A 26,893-nucleotide genomic window follows, 5' to 3' on the forward strand; every position below is an offset into this window, starting at 1 on the left:
ATTGACCACACCAAGATGTAGAATTCTGAATTTGTGAGAGTAGATTTTGATGTGCAGACAGGAACTAACTGAAGATTAGTTAAAATACTGTTTAAACTTCTACCTTCATGTGGTTAAGTTTGTAATTAAATTGTACGCACAATTTATTTCCAGTATCATCCAAATGCACATACACACATTTTGGTTATTGATTTCTTCTTTGTTTTTGTCACTCTTCAGAGTTAGTCAAAGTTCAGTTCAAGCTACTTGCACAATATCTTAATGTCACAAACATCTGTACCCACTTGTAATTCCATGATTTCTTAGCATTCTCCAATGTCTTCTCATTACTTTCTCCTTATTTAATTTTCTGATTTGTTTTCTTTTCCTAAACTTTAAACCAGTTGTTGTTTGCATTACATTCTGCCAGCAAATCCTTTGTTTTGCAGGTATTGGTATGGAAGACACATTTTGATAGTATTCCTTACAATGAAGTTTTGAAACGCAATATTGTGAGAACAAATCCTGATCCACCTCCTCACATTACTGACATTCACCCAAGAATTCCTCACCGGCATTCTTCCAGATCTCAAACTATACAGGTGATTATCTAATATTGTCAGTCACAGAGGGACATTCAAATAAATAAAACTGTATGAAGCTTATTAATGCAGGCATTGTTTTTCTGAAATACTGTGCATCGACACTCGTAGAGTCATACAGAAACAGAAGAGACATAAAATGCTGGAGTAACTGAGTGGGTTAAACAGCATCTCTGGAGCAAAGGAATAGATGAAGCTTTGGGTCGGAACCCTTCTCCAGTCTGAAGAATGTTTCCGACCTGAAGCATCACCTATTTCATTTCTACAGAGATGCTGCCTGACCCACTGAGTTGCTCCAGCATTTTATGTCTACCTTTGGTATAAAACCAGCATCTACAGATCCTTCGTACACAACACATAAACAGATCCTTCAGCCCAATTCGTCCATGCCGATCACGTTTTATAACCAATCTAGTCCCATTTGCCTGTGTGTGACTCATCTATATACTAAAACTCTTGTTTGTTTGTGTGTTCCTGAACTACAGCCAAAACGGTACACGATAGTGCAACAATTTTAGGCCCATCTTACTCACCGTCGTCCCTTTGGAGCTAATGGAAGAAGTTTCATTGAAATTGCTGTTATATTTTTTAAGTTATTCACATTTTAAAGTTTAAATCTATCTCCTGGGAGGGGAGGAGGGAGGATAAGGGGGGTTGAGGGGGATGGAGTGGGAGGGAGGGGGGAGGAGAGGGTGCTGAACCAATGCAGGAGAGGTTTGGGCCCAACGGGTCTACTTGGTCTAGTATCCCTTTAAACCTTTCCTTCCACATACCTGCCTAAATTTCTTTTAAGCGTTTCCATTGTACCCACCTCTACAACTTGCTCAGACTCCCTATTTCACACCCATGAAATATGGAGTGAGATATGTTTAAACCAGACAGCCAAGCTGTAAGAAAGTACCTTCACAATGAATGGTAGGGTCCTGGGAGTGTTTTCGACCAGAGGGATCTAGGAGTACATAGTTCTCTGAAGGTGGCATCATACGGAGATAGGATAGTCAAGAAGGTTTTTGGTGTCTCGAGCCTTCATCAGTCAGGATACTGAGTATGGAAGTTGGGACGTTAGGTTACAGTTGTACAAGATGTTGGTGAGGCCACATTTGAAGTGCTATATTCAGTTTTGTTCACCATGCTATTGGAAGTATGTAATTAAGCTGGAAAGAGTGCAGAGAAGATTTATATTCCCAGAACTTGAGTGTCTGAGCTATAGGGAGAGATTGGGTAAGCTAGGATTTTATTCCTTGGAGTGCAGGAGGCCGAGGGGTAATCTTATAAAGATGTATAAAATAAGGGGGGAAATAGATAGGGTGAATGTACAGAATCTTTTACCCAGAGTGGAGGAATCAAGAACCAGAGGACATAGATTTAAGGTGAGAGGGGAAAGATTTATTAGGAACTTGAACGGCAACTTTTTCACAGATAGGGTAGTGGGTATATGGAATGAGCTGCCAGAGGATGTAGTTGAGGCAGATACTATAACATTTAAATGAAATTTGGACAGGGTCATGGAAAGAAAAGGTTTGGAGGAATATGGGCCAAACACTGCCAAGTGGGACTAGCATAGATTGGGCATTTTGCTCAGCATGGGCAAGCTAGGCCGAAGGGCCTGTTTCTGTGCTGTATGACTCTATAGATGCCATCCATTGAATCAATAACAACAAATACCAGTCAAGAACCTACACTTTCAATTATTATTCTTATACTCAGTAACATACATAAGACAATCAAAATAGCTAATATACGTTGCGAGAGATCTCAGTAGTAGAGTTCATGTAAAGATTTCTGTAGGGATCGGAGTGTTATGGATCATGTACAGATTGGTTTATCTTGGCATAAAATTCACCATAGACATTGTGTGCCCATGGGCCTGTCCCTGTACTGTATTTTTCTATGTTCTAAAAGCAACCATACTTGCAAACTTTGTTTTGTTTGTTTTTGACATTCTGGCGAATCTTCTGTAACTGGAGTGTTGTTGCCAATTTTGGTATATTCAACTGGACAGATCAATCCCAGGACTGATGTGGCTGACATGCAGACTCCCGATCCTCTGGTGATGGACGTTGGAGCAGGCTTTGTCTCTAATCACCAGGTGAGTATGTGATTCCACATGTGAACCTTTTAATGTATTCATTTCGGAGGTGAGAAATAGAAGTCCAGATTTAACTGTTACATAAACAGATGTTTACATTTTTAGTAAAATATTCATTTTTATTGCTTTCAGTCAGTTTTTTTAGCCTTTTCTTAAAGACTCAGATGAATTTGTCCAAAGGTGGTCTGTCTATTTTCAGACACTAGGTTTTCAAGATTCAAGATAGCTTTATTTGTCATCCAAATTGGACGAAATTCAGTCATCCACAGTCCAACAATAAAAGCACTAAATAGGCATTAAAATTACACAACCCCAAAAACACACAAAAAAAGAAACATCCATCAAAGAAACATCCATCACAGTGAGTCTCCTCCAGTCCTCTCCTCACTGTGATGGAAGGCCACAATGTCTTTCCCTTCTCCTGCCGTCTTCTCCCGCGGTCAGGCTGTTGTGGTTGCAGGCCGCGCCGGACGGTCCGCAGCGGGCCGAGCCTAAGGCGAGTCGCAGCCGCTCCCGCAGCCTCCGAAGACGGCCGGCTCCGCTGATGATAAGTCCGATCCGGGGCGGGCGAACACGCTGCCGCTGTTGCTGCACGTCGGGGCGGTCGTGGCTCCCGACATTGAAGCCCCCGCCCAGCAGAGAAAAATCCCGCGGCCTATTTTAGGCCGCGCCGGACGGTGAAATGTCCGAGACCCGGGGCGGGCGAACACGCTGCCGCTGCCGGAGCTCCCGATGTCGGCATCCACGCGGCCCGAGCCTAAGGCGAGTCGCAGCCGCTCCCGTAGCCTCCGAAGACGGCCGGCTCCGCTGACGGTAAGTCCGATCCGCGGGCTCTGCGAACCAGAGCCCTGGAGGCCGCCAACTCCAGGAGTTGGGCCGATGGTAGGCCGCAGCAGGAACGGAGACACCACCCAGAAAACAAAGGTCGGGTCTCCGTTCGGAAGGGACACATATTTACAATTTTACAGTTCCCCCCCTCCCCCCCACATACACACATAGTACACAAACACAAAAACACGACATCACAACTACAATTAAGACAAAAAAACAACAAAAACACAAAACCAATTGGCCGCAGGTAAGCCGCAGCTGCTATGGCAGCGCCGCCGCCAAGCTGGTCCCATTTGGCTCACCTTGCTATAGAAGGATATAATTGAGCTGGAAAGAGTGCAGAGAAGATTTACAAGGATATTGCCAGAACTTGTGGGGCATGAGCTGCAGGGAGAGGTTGATCAGGCTAGAATATTATTCCTTGGAGGGATGAGGGGTGATCTTATAGAGGTGTACAAAATCATGAGAGGAATAAATCGGGTAAATGCTCGGAGTCTTTTGCCCAGAGAAGTGGAATCACGAACCAGAGGGCATGGGATTAAGGTGAAGGGGGGAAAATCCAATAGGAACCTGAGGGGTAACTTTTTTACACAAAGGGTGGTAAGTATATGGAATGAGCTGTTGGAGGAGGTAGTTGAAGTAGGATGGTTTAGATGGTTATGGGCCAATCATGGGCAGGTAGGACGAGTGTAGATGGGGCATGTTGGTCGGCGTGCGCAAGTTGGGCATAAGGGACGGTTTCCATGCTGTATGACTGTCTAAATGGGAGTCCAAGTTCTGTTACATAAGCATAGGTTTACATTTTTGGTAAAATATTCCATCTAACGATTACTTTTTATTGATTTGTCAGTTATTTGAGCCTTCTCAGATGATTATGTCCAAAGGTGGTCTATATATTTTCAGAGACACAGTCAATGCATTTGAGCTTTTGGGCAGTACAACAACGTTCCATTGATTTAACAGTTTTGTCTTAGACAAATGTTCTCGACTGCTAGAAAACTAAAAGCAGCTTTGAGCTTCCAAAGGCAATATTAAGGACAAGCTTACACAGAGACCTGCAAAAGAGGGACGAGAGCAATAGAATCCTTGTGATTCTGATTCAATATGGTATCCAATTCCATTACAAAGTATTTTTGTGGGGCAGAGTTTGTGACATGTGGGCTCGAAAAAGAGCTGGTGAATCCATCTGTTCAATAAGTTAGGCTTCACTATTCATAGTATTTGTAATTTTCTATTTAAAAGTCTCGGCAGTCATTGTGTTCCTGGAGATAAAATTTCTGAAAAGATAAAACCAGATCTAATTGTTGTCTGGAAAGTGCTACGGTTAAGGTTTAAGAAAATGTTCCCAATCTAATGTTTAGCATAAAAATATTACTTCTGGCATCTCAGTGGAAAAAAATATCAGATCCATAAATTTTACACAGTGCCACAAGAGTCAAGAGATCACTTGTATCATTGCATGTGTCACCTGAAGAGTCCAACATATGCACTGGAATTTTTACAATACATTCAACTCCATCTAATTGAAATATGCTTGCCATCTTGTAAAAAGCTACAGATTATGACTGCTGGTGTATTTATAGACAATAGGTGCAGGAGTAGGCCATTCGGCCCTTCGAGCCAGCACCGCTATTCAATTTGATCATGGCTGATCATTCTCAATCAGTACCCCGTTCCTGCCTTCTCCCCATACCCCCTGACTCCGCTATCCTTAAGAGCTCTATCTAGCTCTCTCTTGAATGCATTCAGAGAATTGGCCTCCACTGCCCTCTGAGGCAGAGAATTCCACAGATTCACAACTCTCTGACTGAAACGGTTTTTCCTCATCTCCATTCTAAATGGCCTACCCCTTATTCTTAAACTGTGGCCCCTTGTTCTGGACTCCCCCAACATTGGGAACATGTTTCCTGCCTCTAACGTGTCCAACCCCTTAATAATCTTATACGTTTCGATAAGATCCCCTCTCATCCTTCTAAATTCCAGTGTATACAAGCCTAGTCGCTCCCGTCTTTCAACATATGACAGTCCCGCCATTCCGGGAATTAACCTAGTAAACCTACGCTGCATGCCCTCAATAGCAAGAATTTGTAACAAGTAGATTCCAAAATCAACAATACTAAAGCTTCCATCAAAGGCCAAGTGCAGAACTTTGCACATGTTTAGAAACATTAATCATGTTTTATAAAGCATCTATACCAATGCACATGGCAGAAAGGTAGATGGATATCCCTGGCCAGAGACCTGTCTGAAGTAGGTTGTTATGGACTGCAGTCTGGTAGTGCAGTGGTTGAGCCAGGCATAAACTAGGCACAAGGAAATATATCACAAGAAGGCATTAAAGTGCTGGAGTAACTCAGGGGTCAGGCAGCATTTCTAGTTCTTCTGCAATGTCACCTATCCATGAGGTAGAATGTATAAAGTAAATGCGAGGCCACTGTTGATATCATACTCGCTACCAGAGGAGATGAGGTACCAAGTGCGTTTAATATGTATAAGGACATTGAGACAAGCAGTTAAATAAGCAAGGCAAAGAAGAATATGGTTCTAATGCGGGCAATTGAGATTTGTGTAGATGGTGATATTGTGGGCTGCAGGGCCATTTCTGAGGGGTACAGCACTGACTGGCAGATGAAGATTTTGTTACAGGTTGTATTTTTGGCAGGTTAATTATATACTTTGGTACAATTCAGCATTCTTTCAAACCTTTGCATTTGAAGGCAAAAATACATCCTCTGACCAATTAATTATTGTAAACAACACACAGAGTGCTGGAGGAACTCAGCAGATCAGATGGCACCTGCTATGGGAATGGATAGGTGATATTTCATTAGTCTGAAGAAGGCTCTCGACCCACAATGTCACCTATCAATTCCCTTCATGGATGCTGCCTTCACCGCTGAGTTTTCACTGTGTTTTGCTCAAGATTGCAGCATCTGCAGTTCCTTGCATCTCAATTCTTTTATTAAAACATCTTGCATGGAACACCTACCAGCTGTGTGATTTTACAGTTGCGCAGCTGGTAGAGCTGTTGCCTCACAGCGTCAGAGACCTGGGTTCCATCCTGACCTCGGGGATGCTCGATCCTGACCTTGCAAGTTCTCGCTATGACTGCGTAGGAGGGCACTGGTTTCCTCCCACATCCCAAAGACGTGCGGGTTCGTCGGTTAACTGGCTTCTGTAAATTGCCCCCAGTTTGTAGGGAGTGGATGAGATAGTGGGATCATATAGAGCGTGGACTCGGTGGGCTGAAGGGCCTATTTCCATGCTGTGACTTTCACTTAATCAACATTTGTTTTTAACCATTAAACACTTTAGAAACGGATTAATAATTATCATTTTTTTTAACATAGGATATGCTTCAGGATGTAATTGTTCAATCTTAAGTGGAGTCCTGAAAATACAGCTTAACTACTCTTTCTCTGAGGGAGGACCGAGCAAACTCAAGATAGATACAAAGTGCTGGAGTAACTCAGCGGATCAGGCAGCATTCCTGGAGAAAAAGAATGGGTGACGGTTCAGACCAGAACCCTTCTTCAACGTCACCCATCTGTTTTCTTCAGAGATGTTGCCTGACCCCCTGAGTTACTCCAGCACTTTGTGTGTCTATCTTCAGTATAAACCAGCATCTACAGTTCCTTCCTACACATTTTGTCTGCTCCTAATCAAATTCATTTGTTCAAGCCTATTTTGTAATTTTGTCCTCGTCCTTTAGATGGTGCCATTAGATTACAGACTCAACCATTTACTGTGGTTAGAATTTTCCGTTTAACAAATGTCTGTAACTTTATGCTTTGAAGTTTTCATTGCTTCTTGCTTGACTTAATTTTATAAAATTCAGATAATATCTTAATCTCCAGCAGCTGGTTAGATATCCATATAACAGAGCAGTAAGCTTATTTGCAGTTTCATTAAAATTACAGAACAGGGACTGTAACATGTAACTTCCTGCTCAATATTGTGCAAACCTATTTACAGCATTTTACCATTGAACAAGATAATGTTTAACAACAAACAATTAAGGGATATGATATCCAAAAGTGCAAACTATTTATTGTTGGGAAAAAATTGCTCTATCCAACATTTACTGCAACCACCCTGACCATGTGTAGTTAAAGAAACAAATCAAGTTAAAGGAAAATGCTTTTAATGTAATGCAAATACTTATTGAGCCTACAATACTTACAGTTCTTTCATTCTGCATTGCACCACAGTTTAATAGTTGATGGCGTATCTTCCAGCAGATACCCAATCCATCATGAACCAATATATTTGGTCGTTTGTCCAAAACTAAATGTATTTCTGAGCTCAAAGATCTGATTAAATTGGGGAAAGAAACTAGCATGTTGATTATTTTTACTATTGGAAAGTTAAGTTCAAATCCAAACTGATAGAATAAAGATTTGCAATAACAAGGAAATGCAGATGCTGGTTTATACCAAAGAAAGACTCGGGTTTGATCCTGACTACAGGTGCAGTCTGTACAGAGTTTGTACATTCTCCCTGTGTACAAGTGTAGGTTTTTTCTGGGTACTCCAGATTCCTCCCACACCTCAAAGACATACCCAGGTTAACTGGCTTCGGTAAAAAATTGTAAATTGTCCCTAGTGTGTAGGATAGTGTTAGTGTACGGGGTGATCGCTGATCGCGTGGAATCGGAGGGCCGAAGGGCCTGTTTCCGCGCTGTATGTCTAAAGTAAAGTCTAAAGACACAAAGTGCTGGTGTAACTCAGCAGGTCAGGCTGCATCTCTGGAGAACTTGGAGTTGACGTTTCGAGATGTCTGAGGAAGAGTCCCGAATAAAAATTTCCCTTGAGTCCCAGTAAAAATCTGTTCACATGGGAATCCACAGGACCAATGGGGGGGAGACTGGTGACCTTTTGGAAATATGCCACATGGATTTTTGTTGTATTAAATGAAGCAACCTGGGGTGCCTTGCCAGTGTTGTTTACAGTTTATTATTGGAGTAAATTAAAGTGTGCTTCATAATGAAACTCCACCCGTGAAGGTAGCTGCTTGCTAAAACTGATTTCCAAAATCTGAAATTTTCCTCAAATTGTTGCTTTCTTGTAAGGTTTGGTGGGATTCGAAAATGAACATTAAAATGTTATGGTGTTCTGGTTTAAAATTGACTTTCTATTGTGGGTTATGAGGCATATGTAAGCCAGTGATGATTAAAAAAAAAACTAGAGTTTCACTTGGTAGTTAAAAAGTGCTATTAAATATTTATTAATTTCCATCCTGTCAGTTCTTTGTCCATTTTTATATTCTGGCGACCATATGCTGTTCAAATTCAGTTTTATTTAATCCGTACACTGGATGTGGGTGTTTCTGGCAGCATCAAAAAATATTTCCCATCTTTCATTGCCCCCGAATTGAGTGGCTTGATACACCACATCAGAGGACATTGTTTGGGATCTGGATTCCAACTGGGATCTGGATTGGTCAGACCAGGTAAGAATAGCGGATTTCCTTCATGGATGGAGATCACTGATTTGGGTGGATTTTATGACAATCAGTTAGTTTTGTGTCACCATTACTGACACTAACTTTTTGTTGTAGACCTATTAATTATTTGTATACATCTGCCTTAGAGCAGCTTCATGATTAAAAAAACAGAAAATCTTGAAAATGCTATGCAGGACAAACCTCTCTTCTGGGGTAAAGGCAGAAGAATGGGGTTGAGAGAGAAAGATAGATCTGCCATGGTGGAGTAGACTAGATGAACCGAACAGCCTAATTCTGCTCCTAGAACTTGTGAAATTGAATTATTGATCTTTCACACCGGGAGGAACATCACTATATATCAGGGAAGTCCTGTGGAGAATAAGCATCAGGACCATGGGAGTGTGGGGTTGCACAGTGTATGAATAAAGTTGAAAAGAGTTGATCTATCATGGGATTTATCCTATATTTCAGGTAGAGATGATCTTGCAAAATAAACTACCACTTACTAATCATGAACGCTCTTACTATGCAGAAATTGAGCAATAATTATCAACAACTTTACTATTTCCTAGTCTCTTGGGTGATTTATTTCATCTGCTCCTGCATGCTGAATCACTTGACCATTCATGGAGTCATAGAGAGGGTCATAGCACGGAAACAGGCCCTTTGGCCCAACCTGTCTATGCCGATCATCTATACTAACCCCACCTGCCTGCGTTTGTCTCATATCCCAAACAATTGAAGTGAACATGATAAATATGGTTTCCCTATTGGAATTAAGTATTTTAAGGCGAACTTGAGCTTAATAATGAATATTTTGCCAACATTGGGGGTAAAAAGGGCATAGATTACTCTGCCAACATTTCACTCATCGGTGCATCTGGGGAGATTAACTTGGTAAAACGTCAGTACTTAACTGTTAATTTCTTGATTCTCATAACAATGGCAATCACCAGTCCCTAGCAGTCGGCTGTCGTAGCAATCATCAGCCATGGCCAACTGTGCTCAAAGCCTTGATTGTGTAATTTAAGATAACCACAGCCACCGCCTTAGCTGCAGAATCCACCTGGCCAGAGGATCCCATATTGTCAGTAGACCTTTAGATATGCCAGCTGTGATCTGTAGGGCATTGAGCACGGCCCTGCAGGAAAGAGGATGCGCAATCCGTGAGGGGTTCTCTGAAATGAAGGCACCTGAGAACAGTAGCAGTTTGGGACTATTACAATTAAAGAGCGTAAGCCAAGAAATGACTGGTATTAATGCAGAACATTGTAATTGTGGGCTTTAATATTCCAGCACATACTTCATAGAGTTGTAAAACTATACAGTATGGAAAGAGACCCATGTCCATTCCAACCAAGTTGTCAATCTGTGCTAGTCCAATTTGTCTACATTTGCTCTAAACCAGATTCCTCTATCTATGGTAGACAGGGAGAGAAGGAATGGCTGACGTTTCGGGTCGAGACCCTTCTTCAGTCTCGACCCGAAACGTCACTCATTCCTTCTCTCCCGAGATGCTGCCTGACCCGCTGAGTTACTCCAGCATTTTGTGTCTACCTTCGATTTAAGCCAGCAGTTTTTTTCCTACACTTCCTCTATCTATATATCTGTCCAAATATCTTTTGAAAGTCATAATTGTATCCACTTCTAAAACTTCCACTCTGGAAGCTTATTCCAGATGTGGACTACCATCTGAGTGAAAGAGTTGCCCAGAATTCCCTCATAAATCCTCCCCCTCCACCCCTTCACCTGAAGCTTATGCCCTTGAGCAACATTGGATAGGAAGGAACTGCAGATGCTGGTTATGCTGAAGATGGACACAAAATGTTGGAGTAACTCAGTAGGTCAGCAGTATGAAAGTCGATTTTACTCAAATTCAAGTAACTCCTGCATTTCCTAGTCCTACCAGTTCCATTGTTCACATCCTTGTATCCCTCTGGTTATCGTACCTTCTCCAGCCAACAATGGGCTATTATGGGCTCCACCCTTCCACAGGCCAACAGTTGCCGGCCCTAATTTGTTCTGGCCTTTTCTCCTCCTCATCGCCCACCCACCACCCCACCTCTACTTTCAGTCTGAAGAAGGGTTTCAACCCGAACGTCACCCATTCTTTTTCTCCACAGATGTTGCCTGACCCACTGAGTTACTCCAGCATTTTGTGTCTATTGTCAGAGAATGGACCAGGTTTGTAGAATGCAGTTTGTACAGTTATTATAAACCCTTTTATAATGGATTTAAGTTATAGCAGACCAAGGCGTCCATTCATGGTGGTGATTAGAGGGCAATGCAGTGTGGGCAGCGGAAAGGCGGTGGCGGGGAGAGAGCGATCAGTAAAATGCTTGTGAAGAGCATTGCATTGGGTAGGGTTTGCAGCGGCTGCGTCAAAGTGAGGTCCCGGGGCTTTTGTTGCTCCGACCTCTATTTCCGCCAGGTTACCCAAATGAGCTGGCGCCACAAGGCATGCTTCTGATTGTGGAGCAGAAAGAGTGAGCAGCATGAAGGTGGCATGAGTACCGAGTCCATCTGTAGTGCACTGCGTGTGTGGCCGGTGGCTCCCCAGCCTATGAATTCCCATTGATTTAACCCCCCGACACCACGCTTCTTCCTACCCAGCCTTCGGTTAAACTAGTTCATATTTAGCTCCTTACTCAATTATAGTGGACAATCGGCAAGAACAGACACCAGTCCCTGCATGGTCGCTGAGAATTGTGGACGCAGCCCAGGCAATCCTACAAACCAACCTCTCTTCCATTGACTCCATCTATACTTCACGCTGCCTCGGCAAGGCCACCAGCATAACCAAGTCTCACCCCGGTCATTCCCTCTTCTCTCTCCAGTCATTAAAGAGGTACAGAAGTATGAATACGCACACCTCCAGATTCAGGGACAGTTTCTTCCCAGCCTTTATCAGGCAACTGAACCATCCTATCAACAACTAGACAGTGATCCTGAATTACTATCTATTTCATTGGAGACCCACAGACAATCTTTACTGGACTTTATCTTGAACTAAACTATATTCCCTTTATTATGGATCTGCACACTGTAGAGGGCTTGTTTGTATTCATGTATAGTCTTTTCATTGACTGGTTAGCACACAAGAAAAGCTTTTTACTGGTCCTCGATACACATGATGATAAGCTAAACTAAACTGAAGAAGGGTCTCGACCCAAAACATCACCGATTCCTTCTGTCCAGAGATGCTGCCTGACCCGCTGAGTTACTCCAGCATTTTGTGTCTAATCTATGCTCGGTTATAGCAAGGGTTTACTGCATATTCTCTCAGGTGAATGATAAGTAGAAGGGATTTTTTAATGGAAAAAATGTCAAGAAATTTCTGATATTTCCATTTAAATATACAGCATTCTTCAAGTGGTCTGCACATCATACTTTGATGTTAAATTCAGCATCACCACTTTGCAAGTCATTCAGTTTGTATGTGTGAGCTTTCCCTTGTTTTTTTTTAATATTGTTCTTCTGTAATTTACATTCTCGTGTGTCCTGAAACCTTAACTTGAAGTTCTCCAGTTTTTTCTGTTAATGCAGATGTAACATTTCTTTCAAGAGTATCATTATTTGCAGGTCTCTTGTGCACTAATTTCAGTGGGGGAGGGGAAACACTTAATTCTGATGCCTGCAGTTATTGCACGGATTTCTCTTGCTATGTGGAAAAACCAAGCACAGATCAAGTTGCTGAAATGTATTTTGGCTCCTTCATTTCCTTTAGGTACCAGCTACCCCTGACCTCGGCTCTGAGTAATCACAAATAGCCTTCATTAGAATCTATAATAGCAACTTATTCGACCTCGAGATACCCAGTCAGTGTCACTTCTCCCCATAGCTGATGTGAGGCATTCGAAGAATGCGCAATAAGTCTTCAGCTACACATTCTGCGGCAACTGTTCCTTCCTCTCTTCCTGTTTTAAAAGTGACTTCCTTTTGGGAGAAATGTACCCCAAGGTATGCGGCTGCGGACTTTCCACACAGGAAATGGTATCTATATGGTGCTGACAGCAGTGTGTTTTTGTCACTTGGTCTGCTTAGCCTATAATGAGCTTCCTGATGACATAAAAGATGATTTACTAATCTTAAATACCATTTCCATGACAACTGGTTTTTAAGAGTTTTTCAGAAGCTACTAAAGTTAACACCTAACAGTTGTTCAGCACATCATTGGGCAGCTTTTTTTTGTGTGTGTGTCATTAGATTCACAAAGCTACCACTACTTTTTGGATGTTTATTTGGACCCTCATGTAGTGTCGTTGAGTCGTACAGCAGGGAAACAGGCCCTTCGGCCCAATTTGCCCACGCCGACCAACATGTCCCATCTACACTGGTCTTACCTGCCCAGGTTTGGCCATATCCCTCTAAACCTGCCCTATCCATGTACCTGTCCAAGTGTTTCTTAAATATTAAAAGTAGTGGTAAAAAAAAAAAATTGCCCTCTGAATAGTGAATTTTGTTATTATTTTGGTGGAATGGTACTGCTGTGTTACATACCAAGGATTAATTACCAGGTTTACACTAAATCATTGAATGATTAAATTATTTGCATACAGACTCGCATTTTGAAAGAGATGTCAACTATTTCAAAAGGTAGTTTTTAATCTACCTTTTTGAAACCTTTCATATAACTATACAGAATATTAAAACTCAAGCCTACCTTCTTGATTTTAATTATATTTAATGGCACAGGGAAGTTGAATCAAGTGAATGGTTTTGTTTGATCAGAGTAGGAATATAAGGTTTACAGTCTCTAGCCATTCGGAAAAGGATTATTAAAAAGTAAATTTTAAATCATTAGCTTGAAGGAGGGAAACATATTCGGTGTACAGGTAATTATAGAAAAGTGCCAAACTGACTTTTCAAGGACTGCTGCAATATTTCCATGCATTTCTCAGATGTTCCACTCATGAAGTATACTGCCCCTTACTATTTCTGTCTACTTTTGGCTCGATAAGAATTTCTGCAATTTCTGAACGTGCATCTCCCATCCTTCCTGTGCCGTTATTTTTAGTGTCAGTTTCTGCTCGAGTGTTTCCAACTGGGGTGATTCTCACCTTTGACATCTTTCATTTTACACTGAAAGTAGGGTCTTAATCTTGCCACTTTAGTGTGAGATACTTTGGCTTGGTTGTTCTTTCAGATTAAAGACTAAAAAAAACTGCAACAATATCTGCTTTCTTGGGCAATGATTTCTTCCTGCGGGTTCTTCGAAGGTAAAGCAAAACTTTCTGCACTAATTGTAAATTAACTTATTCATCAACCTTTTTTTTTTGTTAAAGGGTCAGCACAATTCTGTGCATTTAATGAATGTTTAATTTATTTGCAACAAGTGATCATAATGAGAGAAAGGCCACTATTTTGTTGGTACTGTGAGAACATATTTCAGACAAGAACTATAATTTCCGCTGCTTCTTAACTGGATAATTTTTTGAACATTGAGATTTCTTTTGACAGGTGATGGTTTTTCCTGGCTCTTAATCCTCACCCTTTCTATTTATATGTGTACAATCAGAGAAATTTAAGATCTAGAAGGAAATTATTCAGGCCATGCGAGCTGAAAAAGGGCTATCCGGCTGAAACCCATCTCTCAAGTCTCATCCTGTAGACCTTGACACTTTAAACTTTACTTTCGAGATACAGTATGGAAACAGGCCCTTCGGCCCACAGAGTCCATGCCGACTAACATCACCCGATACACGAACACTATCCCTCACACTAAGGACAATTTTATCAAAGCCAATTAACCTACAAACCTGCATGTCTTTAGAGTGTGGGAGGAAACCGGAGCAGCCAGAGAAAGCCCACGCCTTCACTGGGAGAATGTACAAACTCTCTACAGCTCCCATGGTCAGGATTGAACCCAGGTCGCTGGCACTGTAAGGCAGCAACTTTACCATTATGTCACAAAATATGAAGTTTTTATCACTCAGAGGTAGTAGATTTTTAGAATTCACTACCACAGAAAACTGTGGAGGCTCATAATAAAGAATCATTTTGGGATATTAAGGTTTGAGTTTGAATTTAGTTTATTGTCACTTGAAAAGCTTTTGTTGCATGCTAGCCAGTCAGCTGATAGGTAATACATGACTCCAATCAGTTCAGGGTTGTTCTCTAGTTGTTGGTAGGATGGTTTAGTTGCCCGAGGAAGAAATTGTCTGAATCTGGAGTGTACGTTTTCACAATTCTATAGCTTTTGCCTGATGCGAGAGGGGAGAAGAGGGGGTGGCCATGGCGCGACTTGTCCTTGATTCTGCTGATGGCCTTGCCAAGGCAGCGTGAAGTGTAGATGGAGCTATTGGGTTGCAGAGCTAGTGCAAGAAAATGACTTTGAGTGAAAAGTCAGCCAATGTTATTTCATAGCATTTCTCTTGAGTAGCTTACAACCTAGCAGTATGAATTCCCTGATTTTAAGTAACTTCATCTTACCCTCCCTTCTCCCCTCCCTCTTTGCCCCCTTCCACCACCCTAGTCGTGTTACCAGTTCTACATTTCTCCACATTGTTTCTCCTGAGATCACACCTTCCCTCGCCAACAATGGACCTACCAAGCAACCTCATTTGTGGCTGGCCCTGATTGGTCCTGGTCTTTTCACACCTCCAGTTCTTCACCTCCCTCCCCCACTCCCTACTTTCAGCCTGAAGAAGGGCCCCGACCCAAAACATTACCCTCCTTTTTTCTCTGGAGACGCTGCCTGACCAGCTGAGTTACTGTAGCACTTTGTGTCTATCACTGGGAACATCAGCATCACTATTAAAACTGAAAGAGAATTTCTAATAAAATTGCAAAGTCTAATGTGCCAAGAGCATTTTCCTGAATAAAATCTCCTTTTGTGTTGTCCTGGTTTATTGCCTGGCTGCTGAACTGTGTAGAATGGATGATGCTTAATTATTGTTTCAAAAGCACAAGTTACTGTGTCACTACCACACAGTGAGATTCATCCTTTATGCCTGACAGGAAACAATATTAATCAATTACTGAGAGATCACTGTGATATCATATTTACAGAAGCTACCAGTTTAATTTCCTGCATGACATCCGGCTGGTAATACTGTGGTAATAGCTTCCTGTGTTGATACATCAAGCATGCTTTGTGTCTTGTTTTTCTCTTTTTCTGACTCGCAAGCAATCCCACAAAGTCTACCAGCTATGACTGTGTTTGGCTTAGTTATGTGCCTTAGCTTTCTTAGCATTAAAGGAATACCTCCACATTATTTTTTGTTTAGTTTAGAGATATAGTGCGGAAACAGGCCCTTCGGCCCACCGGGTCCGTGCCAACCAGCAATCCCCACACACTAACACTATCCTACACACACTAGGGACAATTTACAATTTTACCGAGTTAACTAGCCTACACACCTGTATGTCTACGTAGTGTGGGAGGAAACTGGAGATCCCGGGGAAAACCCACGCAGGTCACGGAGAGCACATACAAACTCCTTACAGACATAGTTGGGATCTAACCCAGGTCTCTGGCGCTGTAAGGCAGAAACTCTACCGCTGCGCCATCATGCCACCCCGATTTATTTGCCACAGAGTTGGTACTTCATAGGAGGCTTTAATAACCTTCCAAATTATTTTAGAACATCTTTACCGGGACATTTCTGTGAGATATTCATTCACATATTGTAATATGACACTGATACGGGAATTTGAAATAAGCAGAAATATCAATCCAATTTTTAACCTGGAGTGAACTGTTTACAGTATGCTCTCTCTACAGTATGTATTCCTGGGCATTTTGATCCAAAGGCCAGCATGGGCGACACAGTGGCGCATGTCACTGGCTCATCTGGTCCTTGTACACCAGATAGTTTTTATGCAATAAACAGATCTCTTTTTAAACCTAGTCATAGAATGAGATACAAATGTGTTGCAAATATAAATTGAATTTTATGGAGCTGAATTTTTTTTTCAGGACGGCACAGTGGCACAGCACTGGTGCCTTACAGCGCAAGAGACCCAGGTTCGATTCTGACTACAGGTGCTGTCTGTGCAGAGTTTGTACGTTCTCTCTGTGACTACATGGGTTTTCTCCGGGTGCTCCGGTTTCCTCCCACACTCCAAAGACGTGCAGGAGTGTAGATTAAATTGTAGGTAAAATTGCAAATTGTCTCTTGTGTGCAGGATAATGCTTGTGTACTGGTCAGCATGAACTCGGTGGGCTGAAAGGCCTGTTTCGGTGCAGTATCTCTACAGTAACAAAATAAAGTAAAAAGCCAGTCGAGCTGTTGCCTCACTGCGTCAGACACCTGGGTTTAATCCTGATCTCAGGTGCTGTCTGTGTAGAGTTTACATTTTTTGTTAGTTTAGTTTAGAGATATAGCACGGAAACAGGCCCCTTGGCCCACCGAGTCCCCGCTAACCAGTGATCCCCACACAGTGACACTATCCTACACACAATTGGGACAATTTACAATTTTACAGAAGCCAATTAACCTACAACTTGCACATCTTTGGAGTGTGGGAGGAAACCGGAGCAACCGGGGAAAACCCACACGGTCACAGGGAGAACGTACAAACTCCGTACAGACAGCACCCGTAGATAGGATCAAACCCAGGTAGCTGGCCTTTAAGGCAGCAGCTCTACCACTGCCCCACTGTGCTGCCCATTTTTTGTTGGCTGTGGATATTAAGTTTCTTTCTGCCTGGTATAAATTCTATTCTTGTCACATTATTAAACACTCAAATAGAATAAACATAACATCAGTCAGATCATGAACAGAGGCTCAGTAATTCCTTCCCCAGATTGTCTCATCCCTAAAACTGGCTCCTGCAACTTGCCTACTTTAAGTACAAAGAAACCTTGTACACCAGATAGTTTTTATGCAATAAACAGATCTCTTTTTAAACTTATCCACTGGATGAGACACAGATATGTTGCAAATGTAAGTAGAATTTTTCAGGAGCTTTTCAGGGAATGGAACGGAAGGACTCAATCTGCCAAAGAGGTTTGCAAACTTTGCTGCCCTTTGCTATTAAACCAGCATGGGTTTTCTACAGATGCTCCTGTTTCCTCCCACACTCCAAATTACTTTATTGTAGCTTAATTCGCTTCAGTAAAAATTGTAAATTGCTCCTAGTTTGTGTAGGATAGTGTTAGTATACGGGATGATGATTGGTCGGTGCGGACTCGGTGGGCCGAAGGACCTGTCTCCGCGTTGTATCACTAAACTAAAGCTACAAAGTTTTCTTTGCACACTGAGCTTTGTTGCTCAGTTTCCTCCTTCGTCACATTTCACTCAGTTGCGAAAATTGTTTGATGTGGTTTAAATGTGGACATCCATACAAGAAGACAAATGCCTTGGCGTACATCACACTGCAGTGTAGGAATGACGTTTTCCTTGTCTTTTCCCCCTATCAACTCATCGCAGTCAAGACCAGTGGAAACAAACTGGAGCTCACTTTCAACGGACCAGGTGTACAGATCTATTGATCCTCCTTTGATTCCAGCTAACTCGCAAAGAGTGCGCCCTGCTAACAGTGAATCTGCAAGCCACTCTCAGGGGAACAACATAGATGTCCCATCAGAACTCACCCGAACATTGGGGCACATTGTAGACCAGCTGGACATTTTAACCCAGGTGAGTCAATGTACTGTTGAAAAAGTCAACTTCGGACTAGTTGGAAAATGTCTAATATTTGCATGTTGTATTTTTGGATGAGTTTTGATGCTTAATTGTTCAAGTTCATCGAATCATAGTCATGGGGCATGGAAACAGGCCCTTCTAAACTTCGGCCCAGCTTGCTCACACCAACCAACATGCCCCATCTACACTAATCCCACCTGCCTGCGTTTAGCCCATCTCCGTCTAAACCTATCCTATCCATGTACCTATTCAAATGTTTTGCAAATGTTGTCATAGTACCTGCCTCAACTACCTCCTCCAGCAAATGGTTCCATCACCCAATGTGTAAAAACAGTTGCCCCTCAGGTTACTATTAAATCTCCCTCCCCTCTCCTCTCACCTTTAAACCTGTGTCCTCTGGTTCTTGATTTCCCTACTCTGAGCATTTACCCTGTCTATTCCTTTAATTATCTTATACACCTTTATAATATCACCCCTCATCCTCCTGCACTCCAAGGAATAGAGTCTCAGCCTGCTCAACCTCTCCTTATACCTCAGGCCCTCGGGTCCAAGCAACATCCTTGTAAATCTTCTCTGCACCCTTGCCAGCTGTTGTTCTTTTGTGGAGGATAGAAGCAATGATTTGATATTCAGTAATGGGGATATTGATGAGGAGATACATGGAATTGATGAAAGAAGACAAAGTGCTGGAGTAACTCAGAGGGTCAGGCAGCATCTCAGGAGAACAAGGATTGGTGATGTTTTGGATCGGGACCCTTCAATAGATGGATAGCTGAGATGTCACCTTTCCATGTTCTCCTGAGGGCCTGTTTCTATGCTGTATCAATTAAACTAAACAATCCCACAATTTTTTGTAGACCCATGTTGCAAATTACCATGCTGGAATTTGATCTCTGCCGTCCTTTTCCTGGACCAGCACCTCCAGACTACTCTCCTGATTTGTTGCCAACTGGGAATTATGATTTCCTGGATATGTGCAATTACTGACAGCAAGGGACATGCTAGATTAAACTTTCTTCAAATGACAACCGTTTCCCTTTTCGAATGAGTGAATGAATGAATTTAATTTAGATTATTGTTGTCATGTGTACCAAGGAACACTGAAAAGCTTTTGTTACATGCTATCCATTCAGCAGAAAGACTATACATGATTACAATCAAGCCGTCCACAGTGTACACATACAGGACAATGGATATAAAGTTTACTGCAAAGGTAAAGTCCGATTAACGATCGTTCAAAGGTCTCCAATGAGGTAGATGGAAGGTTAGGACCACTCTAGCTGGTGAGAAGACGGTTCAGTTGTCTGATAATGGCTGGGTAGAAACTGTCCCTAAATCTGGAGGTGTGCGTTTTCAAACCTTTGTACCTCTTGCCTGATGGGAGAAGAGGGAGTGACCAGCCTGAGACTTGTCCTTGATAATGCTAGAGGCGAGGCAGTGGGAGGTGAAGATGGAATCAATGGAAGGGAGGTTAGTTTGTGTGATTTTCTGCAATTCCTTTGTGGTCTTGGATGGAACTGTTCCCAAACCATGCTGTGATGATGCATTCTGATAAAATGTGTACGCAAATTCCCTTTGCTAAATCGACCCCTTTCACTTCCCCCTCCCTTTCCATCCAATCCCTCTATCCCCTCTTCTATTTCTCCACATCCCCCCCATTCCCCCTTCTACCCGTCCCATCCACCCGACTCCTCTCCTCATCCCGTGTATTCTATAGGAGCCCTCCCCATTCCCATTTGAACTGATTTCACATTGCATCTGATGGAATTGTAGCAGAACAGCCATAGAGCAATATTTTTGCACAGCCTTCAAGAGTTCACCATGTCGACTTGTTCATGAAGTTAGTAGGAGAACTTTGAGAGTTGGAAATAGTCTGAATTTTTCACTGGCTGCACAGACATGTGTAAAAGTAGGGAAAGTCCATCCAGCGGCATATAAAAGCAGCGTTCTACCACGGGATGTAGTGGACACACAATGGAAAACACATGCCTGCACGAGACACAAAAAATGAAAGTACTGGAAGCAATCAGCAGGTCAAGCCATGTCTGTGGGGAGGGGAACAGAGTTAAGGACTCTTCATTAGTGCTGGAAAAGTGAAAAAACAAATGTGTTCCGTGCTGTGGAAGTAGGAAAGCTGGAGAGAACAGAGAGAATATCAGCACGACCGCAAGTTGTCACGGTAGCCCGTATAGTCATAGAGCTATCCAGCATAGAATCAGGCCAGTCGGTCTGCACCTCACTCAGATCCCGACACATCTTTCCTATTCAAGGGCCTTTTAAATGTCGTAATTGTATCCACGTTTACCACTTCCTTCTTCCCTACCCTAAGAAATAAATTACTGCTATTCAAGAGTGCAATAGAGTTTATTGTCAAATGCCACAAAACAGAGTAATGACATTCTTACTTGCAGCAGCACAACAGATAAGTAAACATAGTAATCTGTAAACACCTTGAAGATTGTGGTGTTTAATAGTCTGATGGCTGTCGGGAGGAAGCTGCTCCTGAACCTGGACGTTACAGTTTTCAGGCTCCTATATCTGCTTCCTGATGGTGGGAGTGAAATGAGAGCATGGACAGAGTGATGTGGGTCTCTGATGATGCTGGCTTCCTTTTTGAGGCAGCAACTCTTGTAGATCCCTTCAATGGTGGGGAGGTCAGTACCCGTGATGGACTGGGCAGTGTTCACCACCTTTTGCAATCTTCTTCGTTCCTGGGCATTTGAGTTGCCGAACCAAGTCATGATGCAACCAGTCAATATGCTCTCTACTGCCCCTACTGCCACTCAGCCTCTTATGTCCATGGTACTTTCATCAGGGACAGTCAACAGTAAGCTCGGGGTTGCTCGTGCAGACTGATTGCAGGTACTAAACAAAGCAGTCACCTCATCTGTGCTGGGTCTTCCAATGCAAAGGACACCACAGAGCGAGTATTGATTACAGCATACTAGTTTGGAAGAATTGTAAATGAAATACCATTTCACCTGCAAGGTCTATTTGAGTCTCTGGATGTGGGAAAGGAAAAGTTATTAGGGCAGGTGTTGGATAACCCACAGTAGTGGTATGAGAAGAGAATTGTTGGTGAAAATACAAGATCAAACTTTTACACCTCTCTGTTCCCTCCCTTCTTGACTCTATAATCTAACGGTATTTTTAATGCCATAAACTTTCATTTGATTAACCTGGTTTAAATTTAGACTCCCTGGTCCCTGAAGATGCATTACAATAAAGGGACTAAAATAAGTTTAGGTGAAAATCCAAATTTTAATTAGTTGAGTTTATTAAGACACTGAGGTACAGTGAAAAGCTTTTGTTATGTGTTAGCCAGTCAGCGGAAAGACTATACATGATTACAATCGAGCCATCCACAGTATACAGATACATGATAAAGGGAATAATGTTTGGTGCAAGATCAACTCCAGTAATGTCCAATTAAAGATAGCCCGAGGGTCTACATTGAGGTAGATAGTAGCTCAGGACTGCTCTCTAGTTGTTGGTAGGATGGTTCAGTTGCCTGATAACAACTGGGAAGATACTGTCCCTGAATCTGGAGGTGTGCGTTTTCACACTTCAATACCTCCTTGAGAAGGTTTGATTGTTACGCAAAAAACTGCAGATCCTGAAATGCTTAGCAACACACAAACATATAACATATAACATATAACAACTACAGCATGGAAACAGGCCTGTCCGGCCCTACCAGTCCACGCCGACCATTCTCCCTGACCTAGTCTCATCTACCTGCACTCAGACCATAACCCTCCAATCCCCTCCTATCCATATACCTATCCAATTTACTCTTAAATAATAAAATCGAGCCAGCCTCCACCACTTCCACCGGAAGCCCATTCCATACAGCCACAACCCTCTGAGTAAAGAAGTTCCCCCTCATGTTACCCCTAAACCTTTGTCCCTCAATTCTGAAGCTAAAGTGCTGGAGGAACTCAGCGGGTCAGGCAGCATCTGTGGAAGGAATGGACAGGTGACAGTTTGGGTCAGAACTCTCCTTCAGACTCAAACCTGCGAGTCCTGCTAAAAGTTTCATGTTTTTTCTTTCGGATTTTCAGCAGCAGCAGGTATTTGCGACAGATTTTTCGTTTGTGACTTTGCAAAAGAAAAAGGAGGGTTGATAAATGAATCCAGCAGCGTAGATCTTCAGAGAAAGTGGAAGGGATTCGCAGAGGCTGGCTAGGGAATGAAGTAGGTGATTTTTTTCCCATGGTTAAAGAGGATAATTGGTGAGGAAGTTTCCTTTGGGAATTTCCTATTGCATCTAAAAACCCGATAATTGGCAAGGCCATTCCTTCAGTGGTAGGTGCAGATCTGTAAACCAAAATGTTGTCTAGCACGTTACCATTGCTAATTACATTTTCTTCAGAATAAATACAAAGAACGTGTAGCGATGTAGTTATAACTGCTACTGTTTTTGACGTATCTACTATTTGAAGAAAATCACTGGAGCTTTCCCAGTCTAGCAGCGAATATTTATTCCACAAAAATTCAAATAAATTTAACTACTTGAAATCGCTGTTTTAACAAGTCTGATTACATTCCATGGTAAATCAGTAACATAAAGGCAAAATCACCCAAAAATAGGGAAAGTGTTTGAATCTAAAACACAAACTGCAGGAATTATTCAGCAGGTCAACACAGTGGTGCAGCAGGTAGGTGCTGTCACAGCGTCAGAGACCCGGGTTCGACCGTGATCTCAGGTGCTGTCTGTGTGGAGTTTGCACGTTCTCCCTGTGACCGTGTGGGTTTCTTCCCGGTGCTCCGATTTCCACCTACATCTCAAAGAGTGGGTGGCACAGTGGTGGAGTTGCTTCCTTATAGCACTTGCCCGGGTTTGATCCCGATTATGGGTGCTGTCTGTACAGAGTTTGTAGGTTCTCCCCATGACCTGCGTGGGTTTTCCCCGAGATCTTCGGTTTCCTCCCACACTCCCAAGATGTACAGATTTGTAGGTTAGTTGGCTTGGTTAATGTAAACATTGTCCCTGGTGTGTGTAGGATAGTGTTAATGTGCAGGGATCACTGGTCGGCGTAGACTCGGTGGGCCGAAGGGCCTGTTTCCACGCTGTATCTAAATCTAAACTAAACGTAACGTTAATTGGTCTCTGTTAAAATTGCCCCTAGCATATAGGGAGTGGAAACGAAAGTAGGATAACGTAGAATGGTCGGCATGGATTCGATGGGCCAAAGGGTCTGCTTCCATACTGTAAATTTAAATTTAGTTAAGCTGCATCTGTGAGAAACAGTCAGCCGTTCAGACGTGGTGCGGGGTATTGATGTTTTACTCACAACATTCTTGGAGGAATAATTTTGAATGGACAAGTTGCTGAGGTAACAGAAAGGATGTTAATTGTGTAGCTCTTTCAGATCGTGCCAATTGAGCAGAGTTACTGTAAAATTGTGGGAAGGTGAGGAGAATAAAGTGGGTTAAACTGTAAGGAGTTTGTACGTTCTCCCCGTGACCTGCGTGGGTTTTCTCCGAGATCTTCGGTTTCCTCCCACACTCCAAAGACGTACAGGTATGTAGGTTAATTGGCTGGGTAAATGTAAAAATTGTCCCTAGTGGGTGTAGGATAGTGTTAATGTAAGGGGATCGCTGGACGGCACGGACTTGGAGGGCCGAAAAGGCCTGTTTCCGGCTGTATATATATGATATGATATGATTAGTGTAAAATTGGGCTGTTTCAGTGCTGTGTGTGTATCCCTCTTCTCGCTAACTATGGCAATATTGACAGTAGTGAAATTCCAGAGCTAAAATGGATTTAGTCTGCCTATAAAAAAACTATTCTTCCAGCAATAGTTGCAACAGTGTGGCTTTTATTGAAATTAATGGAGTTTAACAAAGTAGGCAAATATGGCTTGGCCTACCATTAAGTTTTCATGTGATCTTATTGATGTGTTTTACAAACTACCTACGGAAATCTGGATAACTTGCTAGTTGGTTTCAAGATCAGTGGAAAATTGGCAGTGGGTCAAAGTTTCAATCAAAATTGCAGAAGGAAAAGAAAAGATTCTCCTCTATATCTCTAAACATCTTGGGCATTCCCTCAGGATTGGTGATGAGTAAAACTGACCACATTCTAATCTTGTACACATCAGAAAATATCATCGTGAAAATTCAAGTGTGTGGTTTCCAGCTTCTGTTGTACCATTGCACAAGTTAGATGGATTTTTTTCCTCCCACCAAAGATGTGATTAGTAAAGCATAAGGAACATTAGATAGACACAAAGTGCTGGAGTAACTCAGTGGGTCAGGCAGCATCTCTGGAGCAAAGGAATAGGTGACATTTCGGGTCACCCTTCTTCAGACTGAAAGACAGACCGGGGTGGGGGGGGGGGGGGGGGGAACTAGAGATGGGAAAAGACCAGAATAAAACAGGGCCGGCCCTCAGGAAGGGTGGAGTCCATAACGCCCCATTGTTGGCGGGGGGGGGAAGGTGTGCTAATGACAGGGATACTAGGATGCGAACAGTGGAACTAGTAGGCCCTGTCATTAGTTGAAGTCATCTGTTGCTGGCCCTGTGTTGTTCTGGCTTCTCTAACTTCAGATAGTCCCTGCTTTCCCTCTCTATCCCTTCCCCTTTCCCAGTTCTCCCACTAGTCTTCCTGTCTCCGACTATATTTTATTTTTGTTCCGCCCCATCCCCTGACATCACTCTGAAGAAGGGTCTCGACCCGAAACGTCACCCATTCCTTCTCTCCCGATATGCTGCCTGACCCGCTGAGTTACTCCAGCATTTTGTGTCTACCTATTCCTTTTCTCCAGGGATGCTGCCTGACCCGCTGAGTTACTACAGCTCTTTGTGTCTATCTTTGGTATAAACCTCCGTCTGCAGTTCCTTCCTGATATAGTTCTTCCACTGCTCTGGTTTTTGTTCCTTAAATGTATTTCAGAGGAACTTATCAAAAATTCTGGTGGTCAGTGTAACTGTAGCAGCTAATCCCATCAACAACGCGAGAGAAGTCTTGAGCTTCCATATACCTCATCAGAGATGCTCAGACTATCTTTAATCGAACTTTACTGGACTTTATCTTGCACAATACGTTATTCCCTTTATCCTGTATCTGTACACTGTGGGCGGCTCGATTGTAATCATAGCCTTTCTGCTGACTGGATAACACGCAACAAAAAACTTATCACTACAATTGTCTCGGTGACAATAAACTAAACTAAAACTGATCACCCTGGTAAATCATTTCTGCGCCCTTTCCATCTGAATGACATCCTTCCTGTAGCTAGGTGATCAGAATTGTGCACAACACACCAAGTTTGGTCTCACCAATGTCTTGCATATCTACTAACTAAAATAAAACAAAGAAATAGCATTATAATACAAGGCACTATTTTTTCCCCATTCAGTTGAAATCTAGATTGTTATATTTAGTTTTCAGCATTTAATTTTTGGAAAGATGCCAAACAATACTTTAAGGGTTTGTAGAATAGGTCTTCTCTGGTGGACCAGGTTTGAATGAGTTAAATTATTTAGGAGTTAAATTACCTGGAGTGAAAAAGAGCAGGTGAAAACTGGATGAAGGAGTTTAAAAATCACAAATGGTTCAGATGGAGAAAAAGAGAGAAACTATTCCAATCGACAGGAAACTCGATCATCAGAGAGGATAACATGAAGGTAATTCATAAAAGAGTCAAAGCCAGCATAAGGAAACATTTGTTTTTACACAGCAAGATGAATACTCTGCCTGAAAGAGTGATGAAAGCAGCTTCAATAATAACTTGCATAAGAGAATTAAATCAACATTTGAAGGGAGACAATTTCATTCTTTCTCTTCTGTTGAGAGAGAGGAGTGGGAAGCATTAACTTGCATCAAAGAGGCAGGACGTGTGGGTGTGGCAACCTAGGATTGAATGAAATATCCTTTGCCGCTGACTCATTGAAACTTTTATCTGCTTTAAAGACAAAGTAGGTGGCTGTACTTGGACTATCTAGTGTTCAACATCTGTCAAAGATTTTAGGACTATTACGTTGCAGGGTTTATTTCTCAGAGTATACGCTCACAACGCTGCTGAAAACACTCCTGGTCAGAACACAATACTGTGGCTTTAACTTTCCTTTCGAGTTATTGAGTCAAGCCATGAAGAGGCAGCTGCAATATTTTGTCCACATTACTCAGGTCAAGAGAACCAATGGAGTGACAATGAAATAACCAGCATGCCTTGTTCAAGGATTCCTGAACTTGTCAGCACTGGTAATTAGAATGTAGCTCCAATCAAATTGCCAATTTTACCTATGATCTCAAGATTCCTGGCTTTCATTAAATGCTTAATTAGACCACCAAGGTATGACTGAGAAACCTTTGTGGCAAAACATATTGCCGAATATTAAGCTT

General features: G+C 42.4%; 1 protein-coding gene across 5 annotated transcripts in view; it reads left to right on the top strand.

Moving 5' to 3' along the window:
* The window catches only part of poc1b (POC1 centriolar protein B), a 53,748-nt gene that overhangs the window by 14,677 nt on the left and 12,178 nt on the right, over nucleotides 1-26,893 (top strand). For 3 of the 5 annotated variants that reach the window (XR_013548619.1, XM_078416597.1, XM_078416599.1), the window contains exons 9-11: nucleotides 429-581; nucleotides 2,584-2,670; nucleotides 18,324-18,533. Coding sequence is in view for 3 of the 5 variants with exons in the window: in XM_078416597.1 (XP_078272723.1) it covers nucleotides 429-581; nucleotides 2,584-2,670; nucleotides 18,324-18,533 (450 nt within the window). In the remaining 2 variants the exon portion in view is untranslated. Of the gene's footprint in view, nucleotides 1-428; nucleotides 582-2,583; nucleotides 2,671-14,092; nucleotides 14,137-18,323; nucleotides 18,534-26,893 lie in introns of those variants that run through there. The other 2 variants (XR_013548620.1, XM_078416600.1) reach the window with 2 other exon arrangements.

Source organism: Rhinoraja longicauda, chromosome 20 (assembly GCF_053455715.1).
Source record: "Rhinoraja longicauda isolate Sanriku21f chromosome 20, sRhiLon1.1, whole genome shotgun sequence".
NCBI classification, from domain to species: Eukaryota; Metazoa; Chordata; class Chondrichthyes; order Rajiformes; family Arhynchobatidae; genus Rhinoraja; species Rhinoraja longicauda.